A 20,067-nucleotide genomic window follows, 5' to 3' on the forward strand; every position below is an offset into this window, starting at 1 on the left:
CGTGAGCCACCACGCCTGGCTGCTATTCCACTTTTTAAATTCTCTCAGGACTCCTAAAATCTCAAAACTTTAACCTAGATTCCCTAATCTACATTTCCAGCTCTGACCTTTTTCTTGAGGCCTCTTCCTTCTAGTACACATATGACAGACAATATTCTCAACCACACGCTCAGACATTGCTACTTGGTGCAGATTACTTTTGTAGACAGTGAATCTTGTCTATTTTATGTTGGTTCTTATTGATGTTACTTTGAGTATACCGTTATTTTCTAATCTCAAAGGGGGACAGTCTCACCGTTACAATATTGACCAGTATACTTTGTCCTTTTTTTCTTTCTTTCTTCTTTTTTGGACCAGTCTACTTTGTCCCTTTTTTTCTCCTTCTTTTTTTTTGAGATGGAGTCACACTGTGTCATCCAGGCTGGAGTGCAGTGGCACCATCTTGGCTTACTGCAACTTCCACCTCCTGGGTTCAAGTGATTCTCCTGCCTCGGCCTCCCAAGTAGCTGGGACTACAGGTGCACAACACCACACCTGGCTAATTATTGTATTTTCAGTAGAGACAGGGTTTCACCATGTTGGTCAGGCTGTTTTTGAACTCCTGACCTCAGGTAATCCACCCACCCCAGCTTCCCAAAATGTTGGGATTACAGATATGAGCCACGGCACCCAGCCCTTTTTTTCTTTTATAATGAAAACTTTCCCATGAGAATCAGATTATCAATTGTTTGCCTTTGTTTTCTTTTAAAGAGTTTCCTTTTCCATAGAGATATGGCATGATGAAAGTCTTGTTCTAAAGTTTCTAAAGTTTCTTTCGGGGGACACTCAACTATATCATTGGGAAGCTCCAGTCAAGTAGACATCTCCCTTCTTCCCATTTGAGATTCTTCATCTCAAAATGGTGTCCACCAAATGTCTTCATCCAGGTAGTCTGTTGCTTAGAAATTCATGAGATAAGAAACTTCTTGAGAAGTTAGAGGCTATTGATTGAGATGGTTTAATGCTGTCCCTTATTATATGTTTTACTCCCAAGGCAGACATCAAAGTGGCTAATAATACTATGCCTGATTTCTAACTCACTTCTATGGGAATCTATACAAAACGTTTTATTTATGAGACAGAGTCTCACTCTGTTACCCAGACTGGAGTGTAGTGGCTTGATCACCACTCACTGCAGCCTCAATATTCCAAGCTCAAGTGACCCTCCTACCACAGCCTCCCAATGTAGCTGGGACTACAGGCATGCATCACCATGCCTCTAAGTATTTATTTATTTATTTATTAATTAAAGACAGGGTCTCATTATATTGCTCTGGCTGATCTCAAACTCCTGGGCTCAAGTGATCCTCCTGCCTCAGCCTTCCAAAATGCTAGGATTACTGGCATGAGCCACCTCCCCCAACCAGGTGTTTAACTGGGGACTAACATGAAGCACTTAGAAGAGTACGTGCAACATAGTGAGCTACATAAAATACTTGCTATTAGCATAATTTTATTGTATATCTTAACAAAATTGTGTATATTAGGCAGGTGGTATGCCAATGGAAGTAGTCTCCTACAGCTGCACTGAATCATTCTTCTCACCACTGAGAGTTGCAGCAAATGGGGGGCATATAATTTATAACTTACCTTTCTCTGTGCATGACTGAGTAGGCAATGACTATGTATGTACTACAATGTAAATAGCACCTCCTGGATTGAATAGTACATAACTGACATGACCAGCAGAGACAGGCTAAAGACACTGAGCTGAAAACCCTGGACTCTATTGCTAAATCAAGGCTCCTGAATCAGTTCCCTCTGAGCAACTGTTGCTGTGGTGCTGGTTCACAAGCACTCTGCTGAGCACTCAGATTGAGAAGCTGTGCTATTGTTCATCAGACAAGCTGCAGCCAGAACTGTTCAGCTGACAAACTGGTAGCAGTCCAGAAACGCAATTCTGGCTGCATAGTGAAAAAATGCCAATTTAGATTCTTTTTCATAGTGAGAAAAACATAAACATGTGATTGAACGATTCACCTCTATTAGACTAATTGGTTTAGATTTGACATTTAATTGCTAAAAATACATTTAGAATATAAACCTTACTGTGCCAAGGTCTCAAAGAACAAATAATTGGTATGGTATAAAGTATTTAATTGTATGCTAAAAACTTCTAAGCTAAAATATTTTCAATGTATGCAGGATAGGTGGCATACATATTATATATTATTCCCCCATTAAGCAAATTTATACTGAGACAAAATTATCTTCCATAAAAAAATAAAAGCCATGAAAAATTAAGGACTAAGTTTTATGCACAGACTAGACAACAATTCCTAACACATAAGGTCAATCAGAGTCAGAACAGTCAGAGAAAGCTTCATAAAAACAAAAAAATTGTCTGCCAGGTCTGAATGAATGAGGCTAGATGAACAGAAACTGAGAAGGCAGAAAGGATAGCATGAGCAAGACAAGTACTGAAATCTGCCCAATTAACTCTGAGGATAAAGTCCAATGGCAGGGAAATAAAAACACGTGTCCACATAATACCCTGTAAGTGAATGTTTGCAGCAGCATTTTTCATAACAGCTAGAAGTGGAAACTAACCTAAAGGTCCATCAACTGATGAATGAATGGAAAACCAGTATAGCCATGCAATAGAGTATCATTTAACTATAAGAAGAAATAAACTACCAATGTGTGCTAAAACATGCATGAATTCTGAAAACATTAAGCTAAGGGAAAAAGCCAGTCACAAAGGACTGCATATTGTCTAACTCTACGTATATGAAATATGCATAACAGGCAAACCTATGGAGACAAAAGTAGATGGTGGTTGCCTACAACAGGGGTAGGTGGAGGGACATGGAGGAAGGTTGCAGTCATGCCTAGCAGATGTAGGGTTGCTTTTCAGGGTGATGAAAATGCTGTGAATATACTAACAGATACTGAATTGCACATTTTAAATGGTTGAACTGTCTGGTACATGAATTATATCTCAGTGAAACTGTTTTTAAAATCCAATGGTGATCAGATAATTTTCTCAGCTCTCAAGTTTTGATGTACATACTGTATCAGATCTAAATATTTCTATACTTTTATAGTATATTTTAAATAAAAGGTAAATAAAGAAAATGCCTAACTTTTCAAATAGTTTGTAAATTAACATAAAACACGTACATTTCAAAGAATAGTATAAATGGTCTTTCTATACAAGTTAACTTAGAATCTGCGAAATAGACACAGATTCTGTGTCCATTCACAAAAGTGAAGAAATAAAACAATTTTCTGGAACATTCCATTAAACATTGTCCTCTGATTTAATCTGGCCTGTCTCATCATAGCAATACAAAAATTACTTGAATATATGTTTAACAGGAAAAAAGTCAATTTTCTCTGAGGAATGATGTATAATTATCAACTTTTCCAAGGGTACATATTGTAAGAGAATAGGTATGCAATCCTTTTTCAAAATGGTAGAACAAAAGTCACAATATAAAAAAAAAAGTACATTTTAAAGATAGTAAAATGGAAATAATTAATTATAATGAAAGTACAAAATCAAGCTTCTGCCAAAATTAGTATCCTAAAACATGTTATATAATTCAACCAGCTACAGAATAACTGTCGACATGTTAAATTCCATACATACTTGACTTTCCACTTGAAATAATTTCTTCTTTGAGGCCTGTGTCTCACCCAAATTAATGTGACAACATGATGTACCTTCCAGTGGAGACTCTAACATAGTTAATTTTTTTAGGCTGTCAGCCACTTCTTGTTGAAGTTGTCTCACAACCACCTGATAAAATATTTTTGTTACTGATTTTATAAATTGCCTTATTATTAAATTATGTTAATAACATTTAACTCTAACATACCTACGTTGAAAATTATCTCACACACATCAATTCGCCTTCTTTTCATCATATGTACACACTTTTATTTATTACTGAATTCAGTGAGGGATGCAGAATGTGTTATCCTCCTGCCAAATTGGTATTCTCTTAATACAACAGATTCATCCCACCATTCAATCATCTTAGAAGCTCAACTCAACCTCAAAGTTCCTAACATATTCAATCAACCGTTCAAATCCTTCCAACAGATTCCTGTCTCAGAATAAAAGTAAAATTCCAATGGCCTTTGAGGCCCTAGGTAAACAGGCCTCTACCTCCCTCTCTGACTTCAAGCTCCTACAACTCCCTCCTGTAATTACTCCATTCCCACTGTACGTGAAGCCTGCCACCCCTCTTTAGTCTGAAAATGGGGATCTAATGCCTAACTCATAAATCACAGGCAGCTACAGTATCTTTGTACTGGACAAAGTTATATTCAAATGATAGTCATTGAGCCTTGAAATAAAAATTATGAGCTAATTATTAATAAAAATATTCTAAGTAAATTATGAATACCAGTGGGAAGACTAAATCAAATATGGTTTTGCTAAAATTTACCACATTTACCCTAAATTATAATTTTATAACAAGTAGGTGCCTTTAAAACATTACGTGGTCATAGAAATACGTAATTTGAGACTGACATATTTTCAGATTTAAGTTAAATTAATATGAATAATAATAAAGCTATACCAACTAAAATATATAAAAAACTACTTAAAGCAAGATATTATAAGACACAGCAATACACTTCAGTTCATCTGGGAAATCTAGAATTAAGTGTCGAAGCAAATCACTTAATTAAATTTTAATTTGAAAATACTCATTTCAGGTGTAAACATTTCCATTTATAACTTCATCATGGTCTTAACATGTGGCAACATAAAGACATTAAAATTATTATTTCAGCAGTACAGGACTATCTACCTTAACATATGACTCTGTGCCTAATAAAATGTCATAGATGACACAATGTCTTCTCTCAAAGTAAATCATCTCTCACCTCTATGGAAACAAGGTATGTTTCTAAGCTGATATAGTAAACATATTTTTCCTTTTTTTAATTAAAAAGCTTTGTTGAAATATAATTTACATACTATAGAATGTATCTGTTTTAACATAAAGTTAAAAGATTTTCAGTACATTTTCTGAGCTGTGCAGCCATCTCTACAATCCAACTTTAGAGCATTTCCATCACTGCAAGATCCCTCACGCCCATTAGCAGTCACTACCAGCTTCCAGCCCCAGCCCTTCGCAAACATTAATCTACTTTTTGTACCTATACATTTCTCTTCTCTGGATGCTTCATGTAAATGAATTATACAGTGTAGTAAACACACTTTTTATCTACTGATTTTTATATTCAACTAGGTTCAACATGTATCCAGAACCAAATGTTTAAATTTTCTTTCTAGAAGTTTGAAAATATTTATCTTCCTTGATACTTACTACTCTTTCTGCTTCTGCTTTCTGTCTCATATTGAAAGAGACTTTCTTTTAAATGATCATATTCATTCATTAGCTTCTTATTTTTCTCTTCTAGCATGAGGTCTTTCTTTCCACTCTTAATAAAGCCTCTTTGGATATTAATTAATATCTCTTTATGATCCTCTTTCTGATGAACATCAACTAGTTGCTGTTCAAGCCATGGATTTTCACGTTGCAGTTGACATGTCCTCTCTTCTACACAGTTCCACTTTGCAGTGGATTTACTCACTTTAGCTTCTGCACTTTGATACATCTCTTTCATTTCCTTTATTTGCTGCTGTGTTTGGCTTAGGTCGTTTTGTACAGTTTCTAAAGCCAATGACTTTTTTCTGAGAGTGTCTCTTGTCTTACAGAACTTATCTTTTAAGGTATTGAATTTAATTTGCGTTTTAGAAAGTTGTTCAGTAAGAAACTCATTCTTATCTTCTACTTCGGAAATATCAGAACTCATTTTTACTTGTTCAGAAACATCTTGTGTTCTCTTTAAAGCAAGTTTTAGGTTTCTTTCTCTTTTCACACTTTCACTGTGTTTACTTATAGCAGCAGCCTGTCTAGACTGATAAGATTCAATTTCAGCTTCCAGTTTTTTCCTGCTTTCTTTTTCCTTCAACAGTTCAGAATTGAGCCTTATATTCTCAGCTTGAGATCATTAAGCTCTTGTTGATACCGGAATGCTGTTTTTGTTATCATTTCCTCATTGAGTTTTCTACACTTTTCAAGAGCAGCATTTGTATCTTTAGCAATTTTAATGTCCTTAAGATATTTATTTTCTTTTTCCAGGTTGTTATTTTTCATTGTGCATATTTCCTGTCTGAGTATAGCAATATCTGTCTTCAAAATGCAATTTTCATCCATCAGATCTTTCATTTCTTCATGATTATGAAAATCCTAAATAAAACAAAAGAAAGTTTTAGCTAGTACTCAATAAAAATGATTACCTTTGAAGTTAAAGAATAACCTGCACATCCATGCACTAAAAAGGTTACTGTAAGTGGATATCCAGCTGGAGAAAAAGTTGAAGCAAAATTTTGAACCTTATAGAGCATAAATTCCAAAAAGTTCAGAAATTTATTTAAAGTCAATGAATTTATAAAAGTAAACACACACACACACATGCACACCAGATAATTTTTAAGAATTTCAGAATTGGAAAAGCCTTTCCCTGAATTACAACAAACTCAAAAGTATAAATTAAAGCATCAACAAATTTGACTAAATTAAAATATATCAAAAAATTGCATTTACACTTTGATATCTAACCCATACACCACCCTATAGTAAGAACCTTAGTTCACACGTATTTGGACAGATAAAATTTCCCAGAGTTACTACAGTTCAGTTTCACTGATAACATTCTATTTCAATTTGACTCCTTTAACACTTTTATAGTCAGTTATAAGAATTACATTTACTAAATCATAAATCTAGACATTATACTAGTCACTCCTATATATATTCATTGGTGAACTCATCTAGTTACCACAATTTTGAGAAAGAAAGGTTAAAAATATAAGCAAGCTACAGGATTTTCCCCAGGACTTCTGACTCTACTTCTAGTTCTCCAACAGATCACAGTTACTTCTGTGGTGTAAATATATCCATACAAAAGAAAACTTTTATTTCAAAACACCAATGGTAAATAAGATAAAATTTATAGAGCTCTTCTTAGAATATCATGAGATTATTTGTGATTGCAATAATTTCTGCTTCCTCTTTATAATATTAGGTACAGTAATCAATATGAAATAGGGGAAAGTACAAGGAACAATTTTACTGGGAACAAAATCTTTATCAATAGGTTATCACTAAGTATATATTATGGCATATTATTGTTTTCAAAAGCTCTTTGTAATAAAATAATATCCTATGTGGATGCCAAGATTTATAATAAATATTAATAATTGTACCTGTACGTGTCATCATTCATTTTTAAAAATGAGATAACATTTCTGGTTTGTTTTAGACCTAAATAACATATATTAAATCAAGTGGATATTATAAGTAATATTGATAAAATAAAGTTTAAAATATAGAATTTTTACTAAAGATTGATTTACCTGATTTGGAGTATTTCTTGCAGTCTTTGATTTCATCTCTAGTGATTGAACAGTCAGTTCAAGTTGTTTTGCTTCAACTTCTTTCTTATATTGTTTCTCTTTCCTTTCTAATTCTTCTCTATTTTTTTGGTACAGCATATTAATATTTGTTTTTCTTCATTTTCTTGTTTTAAGGTGAATCTGCAGATAAAGACATTTATCTTAAAATTCATTTTGTTAAAAAATAAAGAGTTCATCCTGTGATCTACCTCTGTAGATGTTGTTTATTATCCTAATAAAATTTCTATGTTCTGGATTATTTTTCCTTTGCAGTTCTCAGATATTTAATTTCTCACTTCAACATCTTCAAAAGAACGCATATACTTGAAAAGTAGTAAGGAAAGAATATTCTGCTAAAGTTTTTATTACCAGTCACTCTAGTATATATTATAAAAAAGGATACTAGAGATAATTCAGTAAAGTTACAAGTTCAAAATTACCTTCTCAAATCACACAGTCATAATTACTCCCTAATTAGAAAAGGTCATTTACAATCAACTAAAATTTTAAAGTTACTATTTATTGACAAGTGTATAAGTTCACTAGAAATAAATTTTCATCTTTATGAAATATTGCAGGTGTCTCTCCAAATGATTTACAGAGTAAGATGTCTCTCACAAAAACTATATCTGCAAATGACTGTCATGCAAAACTAGGCTAAAGAGTCTAACATCTGTTACCCCACACTTTTATAATTCTTTCTTAATACTTTCAATTCACCTTCTTATTATATATATTTTATATATTTATTAGCCTATTGTTCATTATGTGTAATATATAATTAATGCCCTTAATAAGTGTGTGTATGTTTACACAAGTTATGTTTTCCTGGGAAATCTAGTCCCAGAAGTGGAGTTGTTGAGTTAAAGGGATGTCAGGTTATTTGAAATTTTGATACACAGCACTCAGTTACCCTTCAGAAATAATTTACCAATTTCATATACCAACAGTGTATGAGAATGCCTTTTTCCTCACATTTGCCAACACTAGTAATTACTTTTTAAATATCAGCATGACTTTACAAAATATATTGTATTTTATGTTAATTTACATTTTTCTGATTACCAGGTGGGCTAAATATCCCTGGTAAAAATATAAAACTTGTTTTATATTTTTATAAAACATATTTTTATAAAAATATATTTTTATAAAAAATATCATAAGGAATATTAGTCCAATTTTGAATTAGTTTATAGCACAATGACAATTATCTCCTGTGAAATACTGCTACAGGTGGCCAGGCACAGTGGCTCACTCCTGTAAACCCAGTACTTTGGGAGGCTGAGATGGGCAGAACACCTGAGGTCAGGAGTTCGAGACCAGCCTGGTTAACATGGTGAAACCTCATTTCTACTAAAAATACAAAATATTAGCCGGGCATGGTGGCACATGCCTGTAATCTCAGCTACTAGGGAGGCTGAGTCAGAAGAATCACTTGTACCCAGTAGGCAGAGGTTGCAGTGAGGTGAGAACACACCATTGCACTCCAGCTTGGGCAACAAGAGAGAAACTCCATCTCAAAAAAAAAAAAAAACCCAAACAAAACAAAACAAAAAAAACACACTGCTATAGGCTTACTTACCTATCATGCTCTTCCTTCAGTTTCTTGGGAAATTGCTGAGGATATGTTTTCCCAATCTTTCTTTGTTGGGTTAATCTGTCAGCAGCAGCAGCAGATGTACTATGACATATATTTTCTGGTAGTTGTATTTTTTCACTTTTGATTGTATTATTTCCTTCTTTGACCTTTAATAAGAGTAATATGAATAATAATTATTATTTTATTCAATAAAAAGAACTTTTTCCTGGAATTTTTCACTTGATTCAGGTTAACTATCACCATTTTAATAAGTATTTTGTGCTTACTTTAATTTTATCATTATACATAATTATTATAATTATAAGGTACTCATCATTTTATCATTGAAATTTTTGTCACGTCTGCTCATTTCTGTTTGAGTGAATGGAAGAATTTTCCAAAATTTCAAAAAGGCCTCTTCTCCATTTTGTGCTTTTATTCCCATCCACTCTTTGCTATCTGACATAAACGTTTATGCTATCTGACTGGCAGAAACAGAGAAATAAAAAGACACAAGCATAACTTATGTCTTCTGTCTTTACCACCTGGATTTTACATGAAATAGCCAGATTGAGAGGATGTGACTTTGTAGGGCTTCAGGAACAGTAAAGAAGTTTTCCCTTTTCTGCACTAAGCTATTCTTTTCCCCACTGCCTTTTATCTCTCTCTCTTTTTTTTTTTTAATCCTGGGATATCAAAAAAGTAAAGGTTCTCCCTGAACTATGGGAACCAAAGTTTGCCACAACACAAGAAGCAGAGTGAAACTGCTGAGTTTCTAGTGCAGAATTCTGGAAAATGAGATGCTTCCCAGATTTCACATTCAATTACCACAAAAGTTTATAGGTGGAAAACATATGGTACAGTTACCTACTTTAGCCCCATTATCTACTGATAATGGGAGTCAAACCAACCAAGACATATGAAATGTTTCATCCAGAGCTCGAGGTGGCATTCCCTAGCATTTCATGGCACCAAATAACATGATCCAATTCCATATTGCTGAATTACATAAATTACCAGATAAATTTATCAAATTAGTCAGATATATTAAAAGTCTAACTTAAGCAAAGCAATTTAATGCCTCACAGGGTGGAAAAAGGCCTCATCTGCTTTTACTTTTAAAGAAGAAAATCTCTAGATTTTTGTCTATCTTTAGAACACAATGTACAGAACTCAACTTTCTACTAAAGAGTCAAAAGCTAAATTTTTGGCTAAGAAATTATGCTTCTTACATGATAAAAATCATACATGCCAAAACTTACCATACTTTATTAAACAACATAATGTAAGGTCTGATTCAACAGAAATACTGGAGAGTGATGATTTTTTAAAATATGTGGAAGTATATATTTGTTTTCAAAATATTGGAAATGACCATGATGGGACTATAAGTTCAAACAGTTTGAGCTAAGCAGATAAACTTGCATGCATGAAAACACGTTAATCAGACTCATTTGGCTGGGAATATTCGTTGCAACTCTCAAGGCTAGATGTGTTTTTGTGGCTCGTCTCAGTCATGGCTTCCCTCCCATTGTATTCCCATTCTATCATTAAATAAATGTAATTCATCTCTAAATGAATACAGAAAAAAGAATCTAGAATCTAGAGCTTATTTCTTTAGCAATTTCTTTATGTTGATCTGGTTCAGAAGGTCACATTGTATATGGCTGAATTAGTTTCCCAGCTCACACGCCACTTGGAAGACTGATAGGGAGACTTAGGTTGAATAATGAACAAACATTATGAGAACGTTCTCCAGAACCGTTATTTAGATAGCAGAACTAATCTACTTTGACACATAATTACACATTTAGATAATCCCACTGTAACTGTACACATGAGATTTTCTTGAATAGAAAATCTGACTAAATCAAATAATTGATAAACAGAAAAAAGAAGCAGCAAGTGAACCTCTGTCTTTTTGAAGTTGGACTTTCTCTTTCTCCAAAGCCAGGAACTCAACTTGTAACATGCCTACCTCATTCTTTTTTACTATTATTATACTTTAAGTTCTGGTACATGTGCACAACATGCAGGTTTGTTATATATGTATACATGTGCCATGTTGGTGACCTTGGAATATCTTGCTGTGTCTTCTAGCTGTATATTTGATGTTCTCTCACTATGTGGCAAAGAATAACTCACATTTTATAATTCAAGATTCATGCTTTTGTAGTTATTAGCACTGGGATTGTCATATAGTGGCTTCTGGAGTAAGCACTGTATTGGTTTTCTGTTTTTATAAGTATCTGTAGCAGCAGAAATACTGTGGCTTTCTATCTGAATCATATGCTTCATTTCTTTGGGGTGGGTAAACCACAAATCAAAAACACTTTCTGGATCTCTAGACTGAGGCCAAAGCCTAATGTCTAAATTTCCAATTAGTGGTATTTGGGTTTATATTTTTTGCCATTTGCATGTCAAACTCTTAATCATCTTCCATTTCAATCATAATTACTGGGTTCCTTAATTTTTCAGTTTCTGTATCATTACAAAAATTTTCATCGTCTGTGTTACAAACAAGCTATGTGTCTGGTTTGTTATCATTTTTATAGTCTGATTTATTTTCATTTAAATGAAGCTTAGAAGATGACTGGTAAGTGTATTTCAGGGACCTGGAGTATGAATGGAATAAAAAGACATTTGACATGGGCTTCCTCTGTTCAGGCACTGCCCGGAATGCCACAGAGTTAGACCCTCCAGATGCATTTTTCTCCTCACAATCAGGGACCTGATTCATCAGATTAGAGGGCACTCCTTTTTCATTCGTCCCTCTTTAGAGTTACTATGTAGGAGCTCTTCCTCAGGGCAAGCAGTAATTTTGGAGTTTTCAAAACTTTTACCAATATTCAGCTTGAACTTGTTTGCAATGAATTTTAAAGAAAGCCATAAATATACAGATAGATTCCCTTTATCACAATTCTTACCCAGTTCTGGTTCTTGAGACTTTTTTTTTTTTTTTTTTGGCAGGTGCAAAATGGAAAACAAGTTTGCTTATTTTGTTTCTCAGATGTCTTTTCTGTCAGATTGCATGTTTTAAAATTAGCTTTAATCAAGTATAAACAAAGAAATATTAGAAAACAATTAAAATTTAACCGTGAAAATCTATGTGTTGCCACTCTTAATTATGGGATTATAACTAAAAAGCGAAAAATAATTTGCCTTGACTTAACATAGAACAGAAACATGAACTGGCAAGCTGAACTCTCAGTGTCTGTTTGGACTAAACTTAATGCATTATGTGTAAAATCTACCAGAAATGAATTCAAAGATGATAGGTAGTATTATAAAAGCTTCCTCTCTTACAAAGACTTTACCTCAGCATACCAGAAAGAGGGAGCCCCTACAGTGCATGTATATTTCTGAAGATTAACTAGAGACTAGGCAAACACTAAATTATTAAGAGCCAAACTGAACACCAATAAGAAAGAGAAGCAAAATTTTAAATTCTAATTCAAATGATATACTATGATAGTGTTATGTATCTAGAGATTTTCTGCTTATATCCACTTCTAATATATTTTAAGTTCCAGTAGTGATACTGTTTGGATTTTTTTAATTTTAGTAATATTTACTATGTATTTATGTTGAAATAAAGTTATTGTTTGTACCCTGACACCAAAGGTCCCATTCTGCAAGGTAGGATTCTCTTAACAGGCAACTGGGTTGATTTTTACGACCCCATTCACTCCCTGAACACAGACACAGAAGTCAAATGGTGACCACAAAACAGAACAAATCTTTAAACCTGGGACTGGTGACCAGCAATATAAAACTGCAACATTTGAACCACTGGCAATGATGACTCCTTTAACACTGGTTTAACTCAGTGGCCATCATTGCTAAATTGTTCATAATTTCTGTTTCTTAGTAATATGACCCAATATTTCATGTTACCTTCTGTATTATGAGTAGGGTTATACAAATAAAAGAGCAAGATAATTCTGAAAATTTCTTGCCTCAATTCCAAGGGTAAAGACAGCTATGAGTTACTAGAGATAGTAAGAATTACTAGAATAACTAATAGTTACTAGAGATAGTAAGAATATCTTAAGTTTCATAACTGGTTAAAATGTTTTAAAAATTAAATATAAAATTATGATCTATTGGATTCTAAAGGTATAGTCTAAAAGGTCATGTCATTTTGAATACGCTTTTTTACTAAAGCAAAAAAAAAAACTAATATTAAACAAGAAACTTAAATTTTCATATACCTGTGGTTGCTTCTTTTCACTTCTTTCAAGCCTTTCTTGCTCTTCCTCTGAAGCCACTGGTAAGGCTTGTTCTGTTGACAAATTCATTGGTTTAGTTCAAATAAACTAAGAACAGTTAGATAAAGACTATAATCTTTATAAAATAAATAGAGAATGACATTTCTTTGTATTTTATATTTTGAGAGTTTAAATGAAGCTGAATGTTTACTGAAATATTTACTTCTTTAAGAAATACTTCTAATTATCCAAAACTTCAACAAACCACTTGGGGAGACACTAGATATCACCAGGTTCAAGCCATACAAAATCTCAGGGTCACTCACAAATTGTTCCTCCCAAAATAAATCAACAAAACTGTTAGAAACAAAACAAAATTTTAAAATACAGTCAAAATATACAATGTACATAACAGTACCTTTTTAACAAGACACTAATTGAGTTGGCAGTTACTAATAATTTTCAAAATTATTGTTGTTTATACCTTAATTAGTGTGCACCCCATTTTTTACATCACAAGTGTTTTCCCCTACTATTCTGAAAAATTTATTTTCATCTTTTAAGACACAGAATGTATGCTGGGCATAATAGCTCACATCTGTAATCCCAGCACTTTGGAAGGCCAAAATGGGAGAATTGCTCAAGGCCAAGAGTTTAAGACCAGCCTGGGAACCATAGATAACTTTGACTCTACAAAAAATTAGACAGGTATGGCGATATGTGCCTGTAGTCCCAGCTACTCAAGAAGTTTAGGTGAGAAGATCCCTCGAGCCCAGGAGTTTGAGGTTGCAGTGAGTCTCGATCATGCCATTGCACTCCACCCTGGGTGATAGAGTAAGAACTTGTCTCCAACAACAGAAAAAGAAAAAAAAAAAAAAAGGCTCAGAATGCTGTGTGAAGTCTTCCTTGATTCTAGCTAACTTTCTCCACACACACAGGTGTCTGTTCATTGGGGTCCCTTAGTACTTTGTCAATTTTTCTAGTGTCACTTTACCACCTGAACTGCACATCATGTCTTTACATGTCGATCCCCTTTGCTGCTAGACTGTAGAGGACAATCTTTTGAATCATCTTTGTATAAACAGTCTTAATTTTGCTAAATAATTAGTTACTGAGTTCCTGCTAAGTGTTAGGCACTGGGGTATAAGGAAGGAACATGAAAGCTGTCGGGGATGGCTTTCCTAAAGATCATGCATGAGCCGAGACTTAGAGAGTGAGGTTAGCCAGATTAAGTGAGGCAGAGGGCAGGAAAGGGTGAGCACATGCCAGGCAGCAACAAGAGAGGGAGAGAAGCCTCCAAGAGAGTATGTATTTCTCTGCAAAAGAGGCAGGGTGAGGGGGCCATTACCAGCAGCTCAGTAATTCCAGAGAAAAAGGCAGATGGGGAAAGGGCTACAGATGGAGATTTGGGCAGAAATCAGTTTCCTTTTCTTTTCTTTTTTTCAGACAAGGTCTTACTCTGTCTCCCAGACTGGAGCACAGTGGCATGATCTCGGCTCACTGCAACCCAGTCTCCTGGGTTCAAGTAATTCTCCTGCCTCAGCCTCCCGAGTAGCTGAGATTACAGGTGCGTGCCAGCACCACCAGCTAATTTTTGTATTTTATTAGAGATGGGGTTTCACCTTGTTGCCCAGGCTGGTCTTGAACTCCTGACCTCAAATGATCCACCTGCCTCAGCCTCCCAAATTGCTGAGATCACAGACATGAGCCACCATGCCCAACCCAGAAGTCAGTTTCTGAAATCCTTATATAAAGCTTTAAGATGCTTGGACATTAGGTATTCAGGAGTGGTTCATGGATGTATTTACATTAGAGATAATTAACTCTAAATACTGTGAGGAGCATAAAATTCTGAGGCATATAAATAAATGAACAAAGATAAAATATAAGGCAATGTTGCAAAGATGATGCAGGCCTGAGGAGATGTTTTCAGAAATATTTAGGATATAAGTATCAGTGGCCACTATAAGAATGAATTTTTATTGAATGAATAAATGTATATATCTGGGTCCCTGGAGAAATACACTCTGCTCATTACTTTACAAATTTTATCAAATGAGAAGTAAGATAATATACATAAACTGTTTCAGTTACTTGTATTTACTTTACACTTTTTCTGTTTCAGTTTTATTGTGCCAAGGAAATGCATTTGGGTTTTGTGGTGGTGGTTGTTGTTGTCATTGTTGTTGTTTTTTGAGATGGAGTTTCACTCTTCCTGCCCAGGCTGAAGTACAGTGGTTTGATCTCAGCTCACCACAACCTCTGCTTCCCAGGTTCAAGCAATTCTCCTGCCTCAGCCTCCCAAGTAGCTGGAATTACAGGTATTTGCCACCATGAACAGCTAGTTTTGTGTTTTTAGTAGAGATGGGTTTCTCCATGTTGGTCAGGCTGGTCTCAAACTCCCAACCTCAGGTTATCCACCCGCCTCAGCCTCCCAAAGTGTTGGGATTACAGGCACGAGTCACCGCGCCCAGCCACATTGGGGATTTTGTTTTAAAAGTTCTGTTTCCTGGATCTACCAAGCTCATAAGAAAACAGAAGAAAACAAGTCATTTGCATAGGTAAGAAACTTTGGATTTATAGCTTGTCATCACTACTCTAGAAGTTTATCATCATGTTTTGTAAAACAAAATGTTAATTCTAGACATAAGGGAAAAAGAAATTAAAACTATAGGGGTGGGTGAAAAAATAGTAGACCAGGTGTTCTAGCAGAATTAAATTTGATGCTCCTGTGTTATCTTTAAATGACACAGCTCTTCTGAAAACCCATACTCCTAGTGCATGATTATCCATTAAGACAAAGTGATGGAATGTGTGAATACAGCTGAGAAGACACCACAAGGCAAATTCTCAATGGATCCCATTAATATTGGGAAAATCAACACTATAAAACAGAAAGCCATAGGCATTACTTAATATTTGGTTTTGGAAGGTATTTTTAGTGACACTGCATACAGTTGTACCTAATAATTGCAAAATTAGAGATGTAAACATAAAACAAAGGCACATTGTGTTTGAGTAGGAAATCTGTAGATGTCTAGCTGGTTTTCCCATCCAGCCCCAAAATTCTAAAGATAATCATGGTACCCACACTCAAATTTATGTCAAATAACAACCTCAATGAAATTACTCTTTCTCCTCATTCTCTTTGTTATTTATATGTTGCTTTCCTTAAGGGAAGAATACAAATGCCTTGCTAAGAAGCATTCTGTTTGGTTGTAGGCTGCATAAGGGGAGTAAGCACAAAGTACATTTGACCACAAAATGACTTTTTAAAAGTCAGAACTATGGTGGCATGAAGCCAACCGAGGTAATCTAGAATAAAATTTTCTGTGCTTCTTTCCCTTCTTTGCTCTCTTTCTACTCTAATAACTGCAATTCATGCAGGTAATGAAGAGTATAATTCCCTGATAGAAACACAGCTCCAAGATTAATCCTTTCTTTAACTATGAAGTTCGCGTGTCCAAAGTCTGTAGTTGCTGTCTGATTTTTGATCACTGATGGGGATACAGATATTTATCATCAACTCACAACTCCCCAAATCTTTGAAAAGTCTTACTATTGATGGTTCAACTAGTGGACACATAATCTAAAATATCTGAAAATAAAGTTTTTATTTATTAGAATGTAAATAGTAATACAAATTGTAATAAGGTGTAAAAGTTCTTTCTTTACTGAAGCAGTACCATGTTGTCCTCTACCCCACAAACACACCCCTCCCTCATGGTCTAATGTATTTTAAAAGACCTGTAATTGCTATTAACTCAGACAAGTTTACTTAACTTGTTCTAAGCTTCTGTTATTTACTACAATTTACTTTCCATCACTCAATGATCTCTATTATATATGTTGTTTTCCATGAGAAATTTGTTTATTAGTAATTAAGATTCTTCAGGGATAAGAAAATATTTGAATAACTAACTTTATGCATAAACATATTAAGGTCAAGTACCCATGACATTGTTGTGTGTTTCTGTGTACTAGAAACAAAAACTTCAAAAAAAATTTTAAGGAATATACATTAAATTAAAAACTGCTTTCATTAAACTGAGATAATCTTCCCTCAATGCATGAATACCTTCAGAATTCACATAGACCAAAGAATTGTATAAAATATAATAGCCTTAAAAATCTTATTTGTAGCTGGCACAGTGGCTCCTGCCTGTAATCCCAGCACATTGGCAAGCCGAGGTGGGCAGATCACCTGAGGTCAGGAGTTCATTCAAGGGCAGCCTGGCCAACATGGTGAAACCTCATCTCTACTAAAAATAGAAAAATTAGCAGGGTATGGTAGCACGTGCAGGTAGTATCAGCTACTTGAGGGGCTGAGGCAGGAGAATTGCTTGAACCCGAGAGGCAGAGGTGGTAATGAGCCAAGACTGAGCCACTGCACTCCAGCCTTGGTGACAGAGCAAGACTCTCTCAAAAACACAAACAAACAAACAAAAAACATAATTGTTCCCATATAAGTCTATGTTCACACAAGATCTGAAGAGTACACAACACCGTGAGACAGGACAGACATATATTTTAAAAGTTGCATTCCTGGTTTCTGTAAAAATAAAACGGTTGAATTTAAGCTTTTAAGACAAGTCAAGGAAAAGAGCAAAAAATGCAAAAGTGAAACTTGAAAGGTCATTTCCCCATCAAGGGCTCATGATCACTGGACATTCACAAACAATATTGTTCAAAACGTTAGTTCTGAATTTTGATCCGAGTATCCCTGGAGTTGCAGTTTCATTCAAGGATGTCCAAGAGGTCAAATAAGACAATATCATTTGCTATTTTCAGTTTTCTTTTCTGAGAACAGCACAGCAAACTTCTTCAGAGAAAAGAATTGCCCTAACTTCATAGGCTAAAGGCTCACAAGTCATAGTTCTAAGGACATTTATAAAATGTGGTGGTGCATGCTTGTATTCTGAACTTTTCAACTTTAAACTCTCATATAGTAAATATTAATAGATACAAACTGATTAAAGAAAAGCCCTCTTAATCTGACATTATTTTTATTTTTCTTTCTTTCTTCATTTATCAGCAACAGGAGAGTCTAACTAAATGTGGTAAAGTGGTATAAGGGAATACAATGAAAAGTGTAAAATGAATTAAACCAGAGATAATCATATCAATGTGGATACATCTGGAAAATATAATACAAAATACACCAAAGAAAGCGGCAGAAAGGTATGTAAAGTGTATAACCACTCACATACCATTTTAGGACACAAAAAATTCTGCATATTATTTCTGAACATCACAATATAGTTAAAGATTTCAAAAGGGCATTGAAATGAAAAACAACCAACTTATATGTCAGTAGCCTGTATGCAATCATGTTTTAAAAACCTTAACACCAAGAAGTCTCAAAATCACCATTTTAAAAGACTGTGCCTACCAGTTATAAATGAATAATTACTTTCCTCATTTTTAATAGTCAAAGATGCCACAAACACACACATACACACACCTATACATACACATACACACACAGTCTTGCTCACTAGAACATCTCATTGGCTTCAGATCATCAGTGTAATAACACTAGCAGCAAGCCTCTGAAGTTAAAACAGAAACAGACACGTTAATAAGTAAAGCTTTCCTCTAGGTAAAGATCAGAACTCCAACTAGCACATAAATCAATGGAAATATCTTAGAGTCTTAAAATTCACTGCTTTGAATCCCTGACAAGTATAAAAATTTTATACTGAAAACTTCATGCTATTCAAAACATTAAAAGAGAAATATCTGAGTTAAAGCTTACATTTTTAAAATCTTTTTTATGCTTCTAAATTTATTTTTATTCAAATATGGATACCAACAATAACATTTATGTCAATGCCTTCCATTCAATTTTGAAGAAACAGAATTGGGGGTAAGAATAATGTGAGTACTTCCAATCATTTAATGTACTTATTTCCAGCTTTCCATTTGTATTGAATATGTACCTGCTCTCAATGTCTGTACATTGTTTCTTTATACTGCTCCTTTCACAGCAGGATCTTCCATTTCAGTGCTAGGCTGAATGGGTTTTAAAAGAAAATGATTCATAAATCATATATATTTTATACAATATGGAGTTAGTGATTCAAAAAATATACATAATTAATTACCTTCAAGGAAGGATGTTTTGCAGGAGGCCCTACAAAGCAAAGGGGATATGTCATCAATTATATGTAAGTATGACAGGGCCAACCAAACATTCATGTGGTGTTACTATCGAGCTGAATTCTCATGCCTGGCTATAAAAATAATTACTTAAGGTTTTGAGGGTTTGTCTTGGCTTCTTCTTTTCATTGCCTAGGACAGCAACGTAACAGAAACATAATGAGGAAAATAGGAATATAAGATTCCTAAAATGCACAGTTTACATTTCAGTAGTGAGATTATGTTTCAAATGCCTATACCTAAAATAGAAAATCATGGATATCTCCATGAACATGTGGGCCAATGAGGAGCAAATCAAACCTGAGGGAATCAATGTCAAAGCTGATGGTGAATGTACAGAGTATTTTAACTCAACACATCAGAGGCATTGCTGCCAGCACACCACAAATAAATTCCCCTTGTCCTGTTGCTGAGGAAATACACAGTTGGGATGACAGTTCAGGTGAATGTGTGATTCACCTCTCATCAAAGAAAGTGTTCTACATTGATCAGCTAGGATACACACTTACAAAATGACAGCTAATCAAAGTATTCATTTTTCCCATGACCACATGGGCTACTGCAGCACCTACATTTCTCCTATCCCCTCATTTGGCCTTGAATTAAAGCTCCTTGATCCACTTGTGCAAGGTGGTCCATAAAACACATCA

The 20,067-nt window shown here is 34.5% G+C and overlaps 1 protein-coding gene across 1 annotated transcript in view; it reads right to left on the minus strand.

Moving 5' to 3' along the window:
* Positions 1-5,043: 5,043 nt before the first annotated feature.
* ANKRD30B (ankyrin repeat domain 30B) overlaps positions 5,044-20,067 on the minus strand; it is a 54,790-nt gene continuing 39,766 nt past the window's right edge. The window contains 9 exon segments of the mRNA XM_054537603.2: positions 5,044-5,345; positions 5,347-6,008; positions 6,011-6,257; positions 7,427-7,581; positions 7,584-7,606; positions 9,048-9,211; positions 13,259-13,329; positions 19,198-19,270; positions 19,363-19,391. Coding sequence (XP_054393578.2) covers positions 5,280-5,345; positions 5,347-6,008; positions 6,011-6,257; positions 7,427-7,581; positions 7,584-7,606; positions 9,048-9,211; positions 13,259-13,329; positions 19,198-19,270; positions 19,363-19,391 — 1,490 coding nt within the window. The 3' untranslated portion in view covers positions 5,044-5,279.

Source organism: Pongo abelii, chromosome 17 (genome assembly GCF_028885655.2).
Source record: "Pongo abelii isolate AG06213 chromosome 17, NHGRI_mPonAbe1-v2.0_pri, whole genome shotgun sequence".
In the NCBI taxonomy this organism is placed as follows: domain Eukaryota; kingdom Metazoa; phylum Chordata; class Mammalia; order Primates; family Hominidae; genus Pongo; species Pongo abelii.